The following is a 16498-nucleotide window of genomic DNA, read 5'->3' as shown; positions in this document are numbered from 1 at the left end:
TCTCACCTATCCATGAACTGATAATTTTGTTGTCTGTTACTTTGGAAAGTGACTCACCTGCTTTTTCACTTACTTGGTACGGAAGTTTATCAACTGACAGTACAAAATGCTTTCTTTCTACTATTTAAACATAACTCTGGGAGGTAATTTAGTAACCCCATGGATCCCAAACAGACTTCAGGTTTTGTTATTTCTTGAGAAAACAAACCACTGTAAGAAAAAGCAGTATGACGAGCTAGGCTGAATGTCTTGCTAACATTTCTCTGAGCAAGGCAGACAAAAATTAAAGCAGCAGATGAGGAATCCTAACATGAAAATATCTTAGGCCTTGATGAACTATCATCTTGAAAGATGAGTTACAAGAGCAGGAGGAATTAGGGATCTGCATATCTGCTGTCTCAGGAATGCGGCAAAGGCAGCGATAGAATAAACTCATTAAATCCAGTAATTTGACACAGAATCAAAATGTGCTTCCATAGCCACACCTGGGTGTTAGAAGTACTCCACCCCGTTTCCTTCAATGAATATTCATGTCATAGAACCGAATCTTTGTGTGAAAGGCAGTGGCTGCGCTCAGGTAGCAAGTAGGTGTGAGAACTCTTATCTAGATGAAAAATACTGAGAAACCTTTGGACAGGTACCTGGTTATAAATCTGAAAATATGACTAATCAACACCTGAATATAAGAGCAGAGAAAGCATTAGAGCACACAGATGTGACTTAGAAAAAAAGATGTTGAAACCTAAGTATTTCACATGGAATTTTAAAGTCTAGATTTTTGTGTTCATTATTCCTAATGCAGAGGAAATATATAAATAATGAAGCAATACAAACTCTATTTTCATTCACTCATTTTACTATCAGCAGAAGCCAATCTAAATTTGAAATTGTTCTCTAGCGGAATAAATGCCTTTCAGTGTAACTATACAGAAGCCTATCAGCTTAACCTGTGTTTGTCTTTAACTACATAATTTAAGGTCATTTGAGTTTGCCATAGCACAGGTAGAACCTTCACCCTTGGTATCAGTATTTTGTCCCTGCTGAAGCTGCATGATTGCAAAACACACATTTCATCCATGATTTGGTTCTCAAATTGAATTATTATTTATCCAAAGAGAATGAAATGAGCCAAACATTCAGGAAGTTGTTTCTTCATTCATAGTGAGAACACTGGCCACATTGTTTTATTAATAAGTCTAAAAGATATAAAAACCAGATAATAAAATCATAGCCACAGCTATCTACTTCATGCAGTGTAGGCTATATGACAGCTCAGGCAATCCTCAATGTGAATCCACACAGACATTGTAGATATAAACAGGAGTCTAAGAAAGCCATTCTCCCTTCACTTGCAAACAAACTGAAGTGAAATGCTCCAAATGCTCCATTTAGCTTCAACTAGCAAAACTGGAAAATGTAACCAGTGATGTAATGCATTATTTGGGAAAGGGAATAAGCTGAGTTTTAGAATCTAGAAATAGTGTATTTCATGGATCTGACATCTAGAAATTATTATTTATCCAAAGAGAATGAAATTCTCATCCAGAAATTATTTCTGAGGACTTTTTAATATTTAATAATCTGTTATCAAAAGTCTATTTGCCAAAATACCAGAGGAAAACCAGCTAATCTTCAATTTCATGAAACAAATGTTTTGCACATTAAATAGCAAAGGACTAGAAAAGTCAAGAATCAAACAGAATCACAGAATATTCTGAGTTAGAAGGGACTCAGAAGGATAATCAAGTCCAACTTTTAAGTGAATGGCCTATAAGGGGATCAAACCCAAAAATGAAATATATACTCAAATTTATGATTTTTTATTTCTCATAGATTACCTCCAGCGACTTAATAAACATATGCAATTTGTATTTTTATAGGAGCACTCTGAATCTCTCTTTCATTGTTATAGAACTGACATTTTTGGTTGTTCCAATCAGAAGCTAACAATAAACAAAATTACAGATTCCAAAAGGCCTTGCAAAGGAAAAGAAAGTGGAAATCTGTACAGAACCAGAAGAATGTCTGAATCAACACCAGAAGTATTTGATGAGAAAGAAATATTGTTACAGAAGGATACCTCTCTTTTCCTAAGGAAAGGATGTAGTAAAATAAGTATTTTTGCCATATAATTTGGGCAACACAACATTTACTCACTGAGTGATACTATCAAGCAAGTAATCTTCAACAGTTTTTAATATCCTGCTGTTTTACTATCACTTTGGAAGTCAAACAAAAAGAAAGAGAAACAAAGTTGCACTTGAGCATCGAGAACAGTTGCTGTGAAGTACAGGAAGAGGCGAGATGAAGATTTGTTAAACAATCCTGGAAGAAGATGGAAAGGGAAAACCAGGGTAGACTATGATAGCATTTTATTATACTAGTTTTTGGGTGGAGAGAAGTTTTGTTTTTTTGATCACACAAGGGAAGCATCCAAAAGGACAGAACCTGATGGTTTTAATTACTTCTTGAAATTAATTTTTTTTCTGTTGAAAAATAAATACAAGAAGGAGACAGTCCAACAAGTTCTTGGAATACGCTGGGGACAGCTTTTTCTTTAAGGTAAAGAAAACCATTAAGGGAGTGGCTATTTTAGATCTTCTGCTGACTAGTAGGGCACGAACTGGCTGAGAGGGCAAGGCAATCTAGGTGAAAGTGAACACCATCATTTAATAGCCACTACCATAAAAAAGGAAAGAAGCAAAATCAAATTAAATTTTTTTGCCCAGAAAACAAAACTAAATTTTTACGAGCTCCAAAGACTGATAAGCAAGATTTTATAGGAAGACTGTTTAATTAACAAAAAAATGTAGGAGAGCTTGTCTTAGTCATTGCTGGAGTCAGTTCTTAATTACCCAAGGTAAAGGGAATAATATGAATTAGGCAAAAACAGAGGATAAAACAAATTAGTCTGGGTACATTATTCTGCAAGACTCTACTCAGTACATTTACCTTTGAAAGGCTTATGAACAGATTTCCATAGAAAGAACAGCAACAGAGAGGAGCCTGATGCAAACAGCTTATGTTTTCTAATCCACCATTTTCTACCACTCTCCCACAAGAAATGCCGAGGGAAGGCAGGGCTTCCTTAAATCCCAATCCCCATAAACCATCTGTCATCAGCAGGTGACTGTGTCATTACACATATTAGGAGATTATCCCAATACAAAAGAAACTGCTGAATTCACACACACACATGAACACCCCCCAGGCATTTTCCTTGATTTTATAATTTATCTAATAATCAGACTTCTGCATTATACATCAAAGTATAAAATTATGGGGCCTAGTCTCACTTACTTTCAGGAGCTTCATTTAAAAGGCTTTAAATGTTCTTAGTAAAAATTGATTGATTCCAGGTTAGAGAAATGACACCCTAACCATTTAATTTAGCTGTATGAACAAATTTTTCCAAAAGAAGAATTAAATGCCAACTTAGAGCTTTCTAAGCAACAGCTGAACCCTCCTATTCTTTCCACTAAAAAATATCAAACATCTATTTGCTTTTCTAGAAGTCCCTGGAAGAAGCTAACATGCAAGACAGCAGTAGGGTGAACAGCAATTTTTTCTGTTGGAAAGCCAATTTCACAGCTAGCTCTGCTACAATGCAATGTCACCCCAGCACAGTAAATGTGCTATTTTGCTGTTTTGTGAAGAACTGAGATCTTTTTGTAGGATATTTCAACAGTACCAATAGAACTAAGATCCTGAATGAGACCAAAAGGGGTATTTGGGGGTTGTGTAATTTCTGTATTCAGATAAAGACCAATGAGTCTTTTCCAAATGCAGAAGTTAGTAGATGAGATTTTTCTGGCTTGAGAAGACTGAAAAATAAATGTGTTTGTTTTAAAGACAGAATATTTTAAGCCTTCATCAAATATATTCAGATGAATATTAGTTCCACAACCAAGAAGAAAGAAACTTTTTCAATTACTGGCCTGCTGAGTACTTTTGTTAATGTGGAAAAATAGTATTTCTCTCTCCACGGAAACATTACAATAAAGACAAGAATGGCATTGCACAACGTTGTCTGCAATCTGAAATTAAGTTCTCACATTAGAACAGGAGTAATTAGCATTTTCCCTAGCTTGCTTCCATGCAGTAATACTGCTGCCAAGCAAATGAGTAACACTACATGAGCTAAATGAACAGTAGAAACAAACATGTAGCCATTCCTCCTTCTCTGGGAAAAAGACTTACCGAGTGTCCTGGTTTAGGGCAAATTTGGGAGAAAAACAGTATGGGGTAAGGAGGGAACCATAGAAATGTAGGTGTTGTTCCTTTATTATTTTGGCTTACATGTTTTTATGAACAAAAGGAAAAAGCTATATGGTTTGTGGGAGCATGTGGAAGATCTCCTCGAGCCATTTTCTTTTTTGTCTCTTCATGCCAGCTGAAGTCATTATGTACCTTCCTTATTTCCGTACATGTTACTAATTTGAAATTTTTCCAGTACTTCAAACACAGGCCTTCTAAAGGAAGATTACAATTATACTTTGGGTTAAATTCTGTTTTCAGAGTAGACACCTTCATGATATATGTAAGTGTGTTTATCTGTATTTATACAAACACATATATTTCGTTTTCTCCTACCTTTCTAAGTGCTGCTGGCAGTGAGGCAGTAGACATTGATATCGCTGGGAGGGCGTAAGAGTGGGGGCAGATTACTGAGGGTGTTTGGTTCTCCTGAGCAGTGCAGCGCCTGCCCGACACATCATAGTACCTGCAACGAGAGGAAACATGGCTCAGTTAATGCATCCTAGCAAAAAAAAACACATGAGTCAGTGTTTGCTGTATTTCTGATAAAACACTAAGATCTTTTTTCCTGTTGCAATGGTTCCAGGCTTCTGGTACTTGCAAAGTTTACTGCGTTATTTTAGCTAAGCTACTTGCTCCTCTTCTTAGACATTAATTTATCCCACCTGCTTTAGGTCTCTGAAACTAACTTGTCAGCTTTTTCCTGATAATGGAACAACCAAAATCCAAATACAACACTCAGCAGGATAACCACATCAGAGCCACAAGGCAGAAAAATTAGTCATCTTATCTCCTGTCACTCCACCTCTTCAGAGACAGCAGATTACAACATTTGGAGTTTACAGCTCCACATTACATCACATGTTCCGTTCACTTTCCTTCTGGAAATCGTCTCAGTAAAGGATCAGTTGAATTCTCAGAACAAGTCACTTATTGGGAAGAGGCTGTCCCAACAAAAGTGTATACAATCTTTAAAGAAATACATTCATTTCAAGCAAGTCAGTCCTAAAACTTAAGGAATCTAACTTGGTTATGTTTTTTCCACCATGGTAAATTTCAAATTCTGAATCCAAAGGATGTGAAAAAGTTCACTTAGTCTCCTCTCAAGAGAGAAATAAAATAGTAAAAACTGACCAAGTTATAAAATCTCTTCCATTTCACTGTCTGAAAAGTCAAAGTAGCAAGAATCCAGAATTCTCTGAAGATAGTTTTATTACAAGGTTGATAAATATAACAGTTTATATATTTTTGTTCTTTAGATAATTTAACAGTTGGTTAAAATGCAGCTTTTTAAAAATGGTATGTATTTTGATATTTTTATTTCAAAATTTGACTGAATTTTTCATAGGACAGTTTAGGTTGGAAGGGACCCCAAGAGGTCTCTGGTGCAATGTCCTGCCTGAAGTGGGCTCAGCTATGGGAACACATCAGGTTGCTCAGGACTTTACCCAACCAACCCCTGAAAATATGCAAGGGCAGAGACATCACAACCTCTCTGGACAACAGTGAAAATGTTTTCTCTTACATCTAATCTGAGTCTCCCTTTATCAACTTTTTGTTCTTGTCTTCCCACCATGCACCACTGTCCAAAGTCTGGGGTCGTCTCCATTACACCCAAAGCTGTCTCCTCTCCAAAACTGAACAAGCCCCAATTCTCCACCTTCTCCTCACAGGGCAAGTGGAGCCTCACAGGCAACCACCTCAGTGTCAGCCATCCAATGGACTCACCCCAGTTTGAAGCATTGAAAGATCTCTAGGCAGAAAAAATACACTCATCAAATATTTTGCTTTCACAGAAAAAAAGAAAGTTTCAAAATGTTCTTGTTTTGTTTTGTCCTCAAAATATGCATATTTTCCATTTTGGTTGGAGCAAAACTACTTTTTTCCCACAGGCTTCTTTTCTAGACTCATCATATTGTCCCAAATCCAGCTGTTTGTACAGCTTAATTTGCAAATTCAGTTTTATAACTGACTTTCATATAGAGTTTTCAAAGAGTGAATAAGTGAGCAGAAAAGCCTCAGGCGTATTTATAAAGTTGTTCAGTTTATTGCATAATTGTGGTGAAAATGTTTTGACATTTTAACACATATCCCAATAAACATGTGCAATTATTTTGTTTATTTACCTATTTCTAAGGAAGAAACTGCATCACTCTTAATAGCTGGTTACCTTCCCCAGGACATAGCTGACTTTGAGCTGTCCATCTTGATTTTCATGTTCTGCCTCCCCTGATAGAGCTTGCTTTTGGGGTGGTTCCACACACATTGCATGTGAGAAAATTCAAAAGTCACATTAAAAAGCTGCTCAGGTAGTGCTGGAAGATCCTGTGGCACCCTACCTACCCTGTCCATGGTCAATACTGCTGAAGGGAGCAACAGTAGGCTGGGGACTGTCAACCCCGTCACCCAGAGCAATGGAACAAGTGACGTGATATGAGCAGGAGACCAGGAAGGTGTTTGGCTGAAGTCCGCACAAGAAGTCAGGGTGAGGAGGAGGAAAATAATGGCACACCAAGGGAAGTGGATGGAAGAGGTGTCAACTGTTGAGGTGACACTGACACTCTGCAAGAGGCCACCATCTGCCATGGTGCTGCTGGGCTGGGACAAGCATCTGCATCCCAAGTGGTACACAATGAACCTGTGTCAGAAAATAACACATCACTAATGCCAAATGCCAAAAGGAAGCCAGAGGAAGCTCTGGAAGCAAACATTTCGTAGGTGGAAATTTCACCAGGATATCCTTTGTCCTGCTCCAGAAGGGGGCTGTGCTGGTCCCCAGGCAAGGCAGCAACATCCACCTGGGAGGCACCTGCTGGCTCCCTTCCACCAATGAAGGCTGGGCCTCCTTGGGGACATCCTCATGCCTTGTCCCCTGTGCCCACTCCTGATGGCCATCAGTCCCTGAGACACCACTAGACCTCAGGGTGCTGGAATGTCTGTGATGTGGTAGCCAGAAAGCTGCTGCTTTCAGAAGCAGCACTGATTCTTTCAGCTATCTTTCTTTTCAAAGGACACAATTTCACACCAAAAACCAGAGCTGACAGAAGCAGCCTGGGAGGTTTCAACCCAAAGATGTTGCACTGGAAAACAGCCAGCTCCAGATTTCCAAACAGGTGAGAAAAGGTGCTCTTTGAATTTCTTCACAGTTTGAAGTCTATCCTCCCAACAATCTGCTGACGAGCTGAGCTCACCAGAGCCTCCAAGTTTTCCTTTATGGCACTGGGCAGTTTTCCAGGGAAACGCTGCAGTACGCTTCCCGCCCCAAGGCATGGGCACACACACAAGCTCCCGAGGGCAAGACAGGGTGTGAGGGCACAGGGCTGCACCTCCTCTGCCCCAGCTGCCCAGCCAAATTCTCTCCTTCCAGCCCAGATGCAGAGCAGCTCACCCCAATGCACGGTGGGGAAACTCACTGTGGGGCAAGGGCAGGTGGGGGACAGTCACCATAGGGAAACTGAGGCACTGTCAACCCACACCCTGGCTTTTCTCACCCAGGCGTGTTTGTGTAACCATTCCCACTTGCTCAGAGCCCCAAGGCTCTGGGGGGAGAAGGTGCTTGCAACACACTGAGTATGTTATGAAACCCTCCCAGACATTTTGCTCAGCAGTAACTACAACAGCCCCACGTTACCTCTGCTGTTTCCAGCACAAATCCAAACCATACCCCCCATACCTGCTATCATGAAGAAAATTAACTCTATGCCAGCCAAAACCAGCACACATTTTCATACAGCTATTACTTACAGTAATAACTAATTTTACAGTGAAGCAAAGAGAAAGAGGGAGGCCTTAGAAATTATCAAGCTTTTGGAGGGAGCATGAGGCATGAAAAGGAGGAAGGAAAAGTTCTGTAATTATATCCATCTTCTCTTTACCTGATTTACAGTACAACTACTGACTTGAAAAGGAAACCACCAGATGGGAACTGACCTGGCAGTGCTCTCTCTATGCTGCAGACCACACAGTTTGGCCCCATCACTCTTACCTGTCCATGCCTTAATCCTTAGTAGCAACACAATGTTATCTTATTAACTATCTTAACATACAATTACAAATAATTTTGAAGGGAAATAGCTTGTATACAAAACATGTAAAGAAAATGTAGGAACAATGAGCAAACAACTCACTAACAAAAAGAAGAGAGTGGGTTGCCATACATTTTAACCTAACAATGCTTACTAAACTAGCATCCTTATAAATTTTACAGACATGGCTTCCCTCATAATCCATCATATTCAGCCCTGCAATCCATCTCCCATATGCTGTTTTTCTGCAGTCTGTATCCACTATATTGTTCTTGCCTATTAATTCCCACTTTTCAATCAACACAGTATGAGATCATTTTTTAAGAGAGAGCATGCATGAGCAAGAACAACTTGATTACAATGGAAAGATATTTTGTTTGTTTATTCAGATCCTCTACCCAGTCTTCCCCCTCCCACACCATATCAGGACTAGAATTTTTCCCTGGGAGCAGCAAATACCAATTTGATCAGCAAAATGACTGACTAAAGATTTACTGTAAAACACAGAACAATATGAAGAGCAGTAAGGGGCATTTCGCTGGTTCATCCACCACCTCAGTGCTCATGACTATGATAGATGCATCTATGCCAACAAATATTTTACCTCCCTGGTTCTGGTGCCCTTGCCAGCCGTTCCACACATGCAGCACCGTGTGCTTGGACTCTTCCTGAAGGAGACAGACTGCTTCTCTCCGAGGAAAAGCCAAGGCTTTTCCAGCTCTGTGGATCATCCAGACTGCCCTGAGGATGTCCCAGCAAGGATAGGACTAGACCAATAGTGGCTTCTCCTGCCCTCCACCATCCCAACCAGCCTCTTGTCCTCAGACAGCCTCTGTGCGCCCCACACCCCACAGCATGCAGCATACTTTTGGCATAATACTATTAAAACACCAGTCTTGCAGGCAGCAAAGCAACCTTCACATTACTTCAAACACTTTGAACCGAAGCCACAAAAATATAATTACAATCTTAGAGCCATGGGGGCATCAGACCCAGGTCAAATGTTAGGCAGCACAAACACAAACAGTTCACTCCAGAGGCAAAAGAGTTGTGGATGCATCCATAAGGATCACTCCTTGGGGCAGATCCTTTAGCTGTGCAGGCTGTTTTAAACAAGGGGTTTTTAATTGTGCATTATTTGAGTTGCTGTCGTTACAGCCTTAATATATTTTGAGCATTTCAAACAGCCTGCTCTGGGCTGAAGTTTTCCATACAAAGCTACTGCTTGTTATTCTTTCTGTCATCTTTTCCACAGAACCAGTATGTGGACTCCCTGAACAGTCTGCAGCAAGCTGCTTACCACATCTATATCACCTCTTCTCACTGCCTCAGCAATCCCACTTCTGTGTCCCTGGTCACAGAACAGAAGGGCCAACTTCAGCTCTGTTACACAAAGTGGTTGTTATGCTGGGACACCTCTTGCACACACCTACCTACTCACACAGAGTTTCAAGGGGTGGAAATCTGGAGAAGACACATGTCTTTGAACAGATGTGTGCTTGGGGGATATGTACTGCATGTCCTTCTATTGTGGGAGTGACAGGATATGTGTGTGTGTGTGATTTTTATATGGAAACTGAGCATTTCAAACTTCTCCCAGGCCTTGGGACAGATGTTTGGCTCAGAGCTCCTCCTTGGGCATGGCACTGAGAAGTGGTGGGGAGGCACACAGCCTCTTGTGCCAGCACCCTGCCATCTAATGGCCAGGCTTCAGATTCACAGGTGAATTGAGTTTTACCTTTCTGCCTCCACTGTTCTAGATCCTAGAGATAGAAAAGTCTTTTTAAACTACCTTAGGTCACATCTTGTCAGCACAGAAGTATTCCTACTGGCTTACTTCAAGGTGTTTTCTCATATGTCTTAATAACAGGGTTAATACCTCACCTAAAAGTACTCCTTGTTATAGTTACTCCACTCTACCTTACTAATTCAGCCTAAATCATTCCTTCCTTTGTTTGGCAAATTCACACCATTTAAATACTTGCAGGCTTCAGCTGTATCTCTCACTCACAACCATTATTTAGCATCATCTTCCTGTTCTGTGAAGGAATTCCCATGTTCTCCTCTCTGTTTCCTTCTGACAAGACCTCTCCAGCAAAGCAGTGTCCAGAGCTGCCCGCAGTGTCCCTGCTCGACTCACACAAAAAACCACAAAGAGCAGGTCTGCTGCCTCGTCGCTTTGTTCCACGATACATTTGCTCACACAAAGACTGCACAGAGCTTTTCTGAGCCACCTTCACACCACAAACTTGTCGTACTTGTTGTCCACTTCCATTCCTACATGTATTTGTTTTTTTCTTTCTACTGCCTTCCCAGTACAATATATTAATTTCAGGTTATTAAATGTATTTGTTTGCATTTGGCAGTTTGCTGAAGCTCTGAGCAACTTCATCATGAGATGAAATGGCTCCAAGCTTCTGGCTTTCCTGCACTTCAAACAGCAAGCAGCTGGAAATGCTACAGTCATTAGGCCTTCAAAACATGTTTTTCTGAGTGCTAACACAGACACAGTGCTGCTCTGCCAAATCTTTAACACAGTGAATCCAAGCAGCTTCTGCTTTCTTATTCCAACTGATCTTCTTCCGTTTTAGAAAATCAAAAAGCCCCTCTGTCATAGAAATTACTGCAATTATTAAATATGTTTAAACTTTTTTAGCACCTCCATTAACTAGGAAAAAAAATCCAGTAAAGACACTTCAGAAAGATGAATTATAAAATCCAACTACAAAGTTGAATTATAAGGTTATCTGCTAGATAATCTGGAAATTTAATGAATGATGGAGTTAGCTGCCCAGAAATCTGTCATTATATAACTAGTTAAAATATTGATGAATAGTAGCATAGAGTTTTACCTATACCAGGCTTCTGCCAGATGCTCATTCACCCTTTCACCATTTTGCCTCCTAATGTTCCCAACTATGGAATTGACTGTAATAGATTTAATTTTGTATCTTGCTGTCTTAAGTATCTTTGTATCTTAACTATCTTCACAGTAACTCACTTTTTATGTCTACAAACCAGGTTACTATCATTCTGTATTGACATTCCTATGAGGAGATACATCATAAATTTCAGTTGATACCTACCACAATCACTCCCCTCTAGTTGTATTTCTAGCCCTCATTTGCATAGGAAAAATTACAGTTTAACAACAAACAAAAATTTGGTTTGGTACAAAATAACTGGAACTTGTACTGATCCACTTTCTAAAACCTCATTTCAAAGGAGAAATATGTTTTGTCATTTCATCACTTGGAGACTATTCAAATTACTGAAGCTCTTTTTTTTTTCTGTAATTTGAAGACCATTAACAAATTTTGTCAGTCACTACTTTTTTGTGAAACTGAACTCTGTGCTGATAGCGATGTTTAAAAAAAAATCCCAAAACTTAGTACAATATTAATATAAGATGTACTCCTTTAAGTAGTTTTTTTTCCCCCCTTTTTTTGGCCTTTTTTAATTAATCAGAAAAGCTCATTATTATCATCCAGCCACTGGGTGGCACCTCTACATAGATGCCAGGTGTGCCCCAACAAACCCATGATGCCTTCAATAACCACTCCGTTCCTCCCACAGCCAAGTGCTGACTTTACATCAGCTTCATGTACACAGCCATGTCTGGGAGACAGCTAAAGTTGGTTATGAAAAACTGGCCTTGTAAAATATTCCTGAAATTTTCTGCTGTAATTTTTCAATTCCTAACTTTTGGGAAAAAATGAATCTGTACAGAGAAACCCATCAGGGGAAACCTGATTCCTTGAATATGTGTAAGTATGGGCAACTTTTGATAGCCTATGAAATTGTTTTGACAGTTGTGCCAGAGAAAATATATAATGAACTTTGTTGCTTTGTAGTAATATAAAACAAATCATGTCTAATAAATATTACAGTAGCATCCAGCAAGCCCAAGAAAAGTTAAATTCCAGTTTTGGTGGGCAATGAACTAATAATATCCCTGCCCCTCAGCCAATTGTAACTATGCTGCACTGGACTATCTCAATGAGCGAAAAGCTCATCTTGATATTTATACTCTGGCCTAGCTTTAAAGCATTGTATAAACAATAATCATCACACTGAGTTACCTAACACAGGTAATATCTCATTTTATATAGTAAGAAGCTCAAAGAACCAGATGAAGCAGTTTGACTGAGGAGACAAAAAGTCAGCATCACTCATTTCTTTAAACACATGATGCTTGTCTTGCTTTGTTCATATTGACTCACCATGACTTGAGGAACAGAAACATCACGTTACTGCATCATTTTCCTACTTTCTGTAGCTACACTGGGAGATACAGAAGGCTGTTTACAAATTCAGGGACATGAAAATGCTTTTGAAGGTCCAGACTCACACTTGCAGCATTTCCCCACCTGCTCTTTTATGTGAGTTTAAGCATTGTGGTTCAAAGTGACAGTTAAAAAAAAATCAGCAAGGTCTGTGCTCTTTAAAGTTTGTTGTATGTTGTAATCTGCCTTGGACTAAAGTTCCGCTTTAGTGGAAACAAAGTGGAACTCAGAGTAAGTCCAACTCATCTGGACAATTCTAAATACAGGGCAATTCCAGCAATAAGTAGGAAAGTCTTTAATTCTTGGGAAGAACGTTTCTGCCCACAAGAAGGGATAAAACAGGCTTGCATGCACCAAAACAAGGCTCTCAAGTCCCCACTGTCCAAAGGAAGGAAAGGCTGTGCAAGATGGGCACAGAGGCAGCAGGGAGGGAGGGAGGGATGCACTGTTACACACACCTGAGGGCTCGGTCTCGTGCTGGGGACACACTTGTCACAGGGGAATGAATGACCACAGCTCCTGGCTGCAGCTCACAGCAAGGGCCCCTTCAGCACGAGACCCCAGAAGATTCCATGGCCTTTCAGCAGCCTAATGCCCTCTCCTGCACCCACCTGGCCAGTGAGGAGACCCTGTGCAGTCCCTGAGCCCAGCATGAGGGTGAGCCCCTGGCAGCACAGCCTGAGAGTGGAGAAAGGGCCAAATGAATGAGATGCAACCAGGACTTGCGAGGTTTGACCGGTGCTGCATAAACTCATCCATTTATCTGTGCATCAAAATCTTCATAAACCACACCCTGCAATTTCAGCAAAGGAACTGACCTAAAATGAGTTGATTTCATGAGCTAAATTAGCCCACTGTCTAGAACAAAGACAAGCATCTAGTGTGGTACCAGCCATTCCACATTTGCATCAATTATGCTGAGCCCAATTGAAACTCAGACTTTTGGCAACAAGGCACTGAGCCGCCGTTTGCTCACAAAATAACACAGCAGCTTACATACACTGGAGATTTGTGATTACAAATTGCATTAATGTAGATTTATTATGTCACTTCTGAATATCAACAGTCTAAATACCTAGGTAACCTACAGTTGCAAATGTGCTGCAGAAAAAAAAGCAATAATTTTTCTTTTTTAAAGTGGCACTAGAAAGGCACCAATTAAGAATGTAGACTTAGCTTTGTAAATTCAGCTTTGAAAACTGGCCATTAAAATTTTACTGAGCTTTAAGAAGAAAGAACAATTTACTAAAATGATTAAACAACTTCTTTTTGATGTCAGGAATGGAAAATTGAATTGAAATGACAAATTCAGTAAGAACTAGCAGGAAAACATAGAATTATACTTAGGCAAGTCAGCTTGTGTAATATGAGACATTTTGTTGCTTCCAGACTTAATAATAGACTTTATTATTTCAGGCTTTAAGTAATTATGACTTTATTGCAAAAGTTATACTATGGATTTTCTCATTTGCCTGAAAACACACATCTGCAGAGATTTCAATATAAATCCTAGATTAATTGCTTTCATTTAAATTCCATGTGTATTTCAATATGGAGTATCTGAGTGAAGCATCATTTCTTAAGAGATGACAATACTGAATCACAATTTATGAGAGTGTTTAATGGGCCAGGTCCATGACTCCCATGTCTTGGAGCAAACAACCTTCATCTTTTATGTCTATGTACAGTTACATTTATAAAAGCAGTTTAAAAATGCTTAACACAGACATCTTTTTAGATACAACTTGTAAAAATCTATCCTCATACTTCATATGGCTTTTCTAGTCATGTGTCCAGCAGAAGTAGTTCAGGCAAGTCTTGAAAAGTATTAGACCTTTCAACAAGGTAACAATAAAGAAGAGGAAAAGGCAACTCAAAACTTATATAAATTGCAGTCACAGATGCATCACAGCAAGTGATTTTTGTCACAAATTTTAGCACAGCACCAATGTAAGATCCCATTTCACAGCACATCCCACAGCCCTACCAATTACCATCGGAGTTCTTCATTCTCACATTCCTTGAAATGCCATTAATACAGTTATTTAAATTGTCAAAAGTTGCACATCAAAATAAAGGCATGGATGTGGATGGGTTTTCTACATACCTCCACAGAGTTCAGGCTTTCTGCCAGCTCAAACAGACATCACAACATGGATTTACACTACCAAGTGCTTCTTTGAAGTCATATTGGCTTCTTCAGAAGGACTGGCTTACCGAGTAAATAGCAGCAGAATTCAGGATTCCTTCTGGACACAAGCTCACTGAAGGCAGCCTACCTGCATCTCTGCATCTTTACAGAGCCAGAAGACCACGGGCTTCACCTTCACAGTTTGTTTTGCTTCACCTTTTGAGGAATGACTTGTCTCCTGACAGTAGTTTTGCCTCTTGTCAAATCCATTTACCACTCTCCTGTTTCACTCCCTTCTCTTTTCCACAGCTACCAAAAGTGATCTTGCAGGCAGTGAGAGAGGAAAAAAGAAAGGGCCCAGAGAAGAGAAGAGAGGGGGAAATGAAAAATGAAAATGGGAGGCTCCTGGGAAAGGAGGCGCAGACAAACTAGGGAGAATATTTTTTTAACTGGGACACTGACAGCCCAGTTAATTTTGTGTAAGGCTTTGTTATTTAAAATGATGAACATTTTGTTACAATTCAGTACACTTACTTAATGTTGCTTCCACTCTGTTCATTAACAGCTCTCTTCTGGATTACTAATCTACAAGGCCTTCAACTATTGGTTTTGAACAGCTCATCTTCCAGCCTCAATGCTTGATCATCCTAGAATGCTTAAATACCTCCCGAGCAGGAAACACCTTCATGTTAATTATATTAAATGTCTGAGCTGGAGCCTGCCAAGCGCTTCTGAACACAGTAAACCAGGCAGAGACTTTGTGATGAGAAAAAACAATGTGCTCCTATAATAGAATCATTACATGTAAAGAAAAATCCTCAGAAAAAACTAAATAAGGTTTTAACCTTGAGGAAGCTGGTTACAACAAACTATTTCTATCTCTGGCACTGATCTGTGGCCACACCTCTATAAAAGAAATAAGTTTATCTTGTCTCTTAGATTTAACAAACAGCCAGAGCAGAGGTGGATAATCTCAATGCACATGCACTTCTGCATGAAAACAAGTTTGATTTGTCCACCACAAGCATTAACTTTCAGCCACACCTACTCTTCTGTTTGGGTCAAGTCTATAATTAATGAAAGCTCCCTCTCCATATGACAAGCAAATTTTTATATCATCTCCCTTATCTTTAATTAAAGATGCTATCTATAAAACTATAAGATAACTACGGTAGTGTTTGAAGCTGATTTAAGAATAAAAACTTAAGAGAGTGAACTCGCTCTTAATAGCCTGCAGCTACAGCATCACATATCCTTACATGTACCTGTACTGGTGTGCATGGAGCAGGAGCAGCCTCCGTGGTGCTCGCTGAAGGGAGGAATTTTCATTGCAGTGAATGTCATGCTTCAGCTCTTTGTCATCAAGAAATGAATTGTTTCAGTGCAGCACTCGGTGACAAACTGCATTGTTCAAGTGTGTGTGAACACCATCTAAGGGACTCTGACGCTTTACGGGCTCTCCGTGTGCAAGCGGCTGAAAGCTTCAGGTTTTAAAATGTCCACGTGACTATTTAAAAACAAATAAAAACCCAAAAGCTCCACGCACAAAGTTTTCTGGTGTTCTTTTGGAGCCAATGGTGTTTGTACCATCCCAGTGTCTCAGTAGGTTGAGCAGCTCACTTTAGCTCTGGGTCTTATGCAAGACATCTAATTGACAGTTGAGTACAAAGAGTAATTAAGTAAACATCTCAAATCACAAAAAATAATTCTACCACCATTTCAATCACATTTTAATTTTAAGACAGTTCACACAGTAAACTTTATCCTAAAGCATCATGTGGTACAAATGTATTATGAGC

The 16498-nt window shown here is 39.6% G+C and overlaps 1 protein-coding gene across 2 annotated transcripts in view; it reads right to left on the bottom strand.

Moving 5' to 3' along the window:
- The window catches only part of CRYBG1 (crystallin beta-gamma domain containing 1), a 95733-nt gene that overhangs the window by 59552 nt on the left and 19683 nt on the right, over nt 1–16498 (bottom strand). For both annotated transcript variants that reach the window (XM_059468906.1, XM_059468907.1), the window contains exon 2: nt 4594–4723. In XM_059468906.1, the coding sequence (XP_059324889.1) occupies nt 4594–4629 (36 nt within the window). In that variant the 5' untranslated portion in view covers nt 4630–4723. The remainder of the gene's footprint in view (nt 1–4593; nt 4724–16498) is intronic.

This window comes from Ammospiza nelsoni, chromosome 3, assembly GCF_027579445.1.
Source record: "Ammospiza nelsoni isolate bAmmNel1 chromosome 3, bAmmNel1.pri, whole genome shotgun sequence".
Classification (NCBI taxonomy): Eukaryota; Metazoa; Chordata; class Aves; order Passeriformes; family Passerellidae; genus Ammospiza; species Ammospiza nelsoni.
This window is presented reverse-complemented; position numbering and strand designations above follow the sequence as displayed.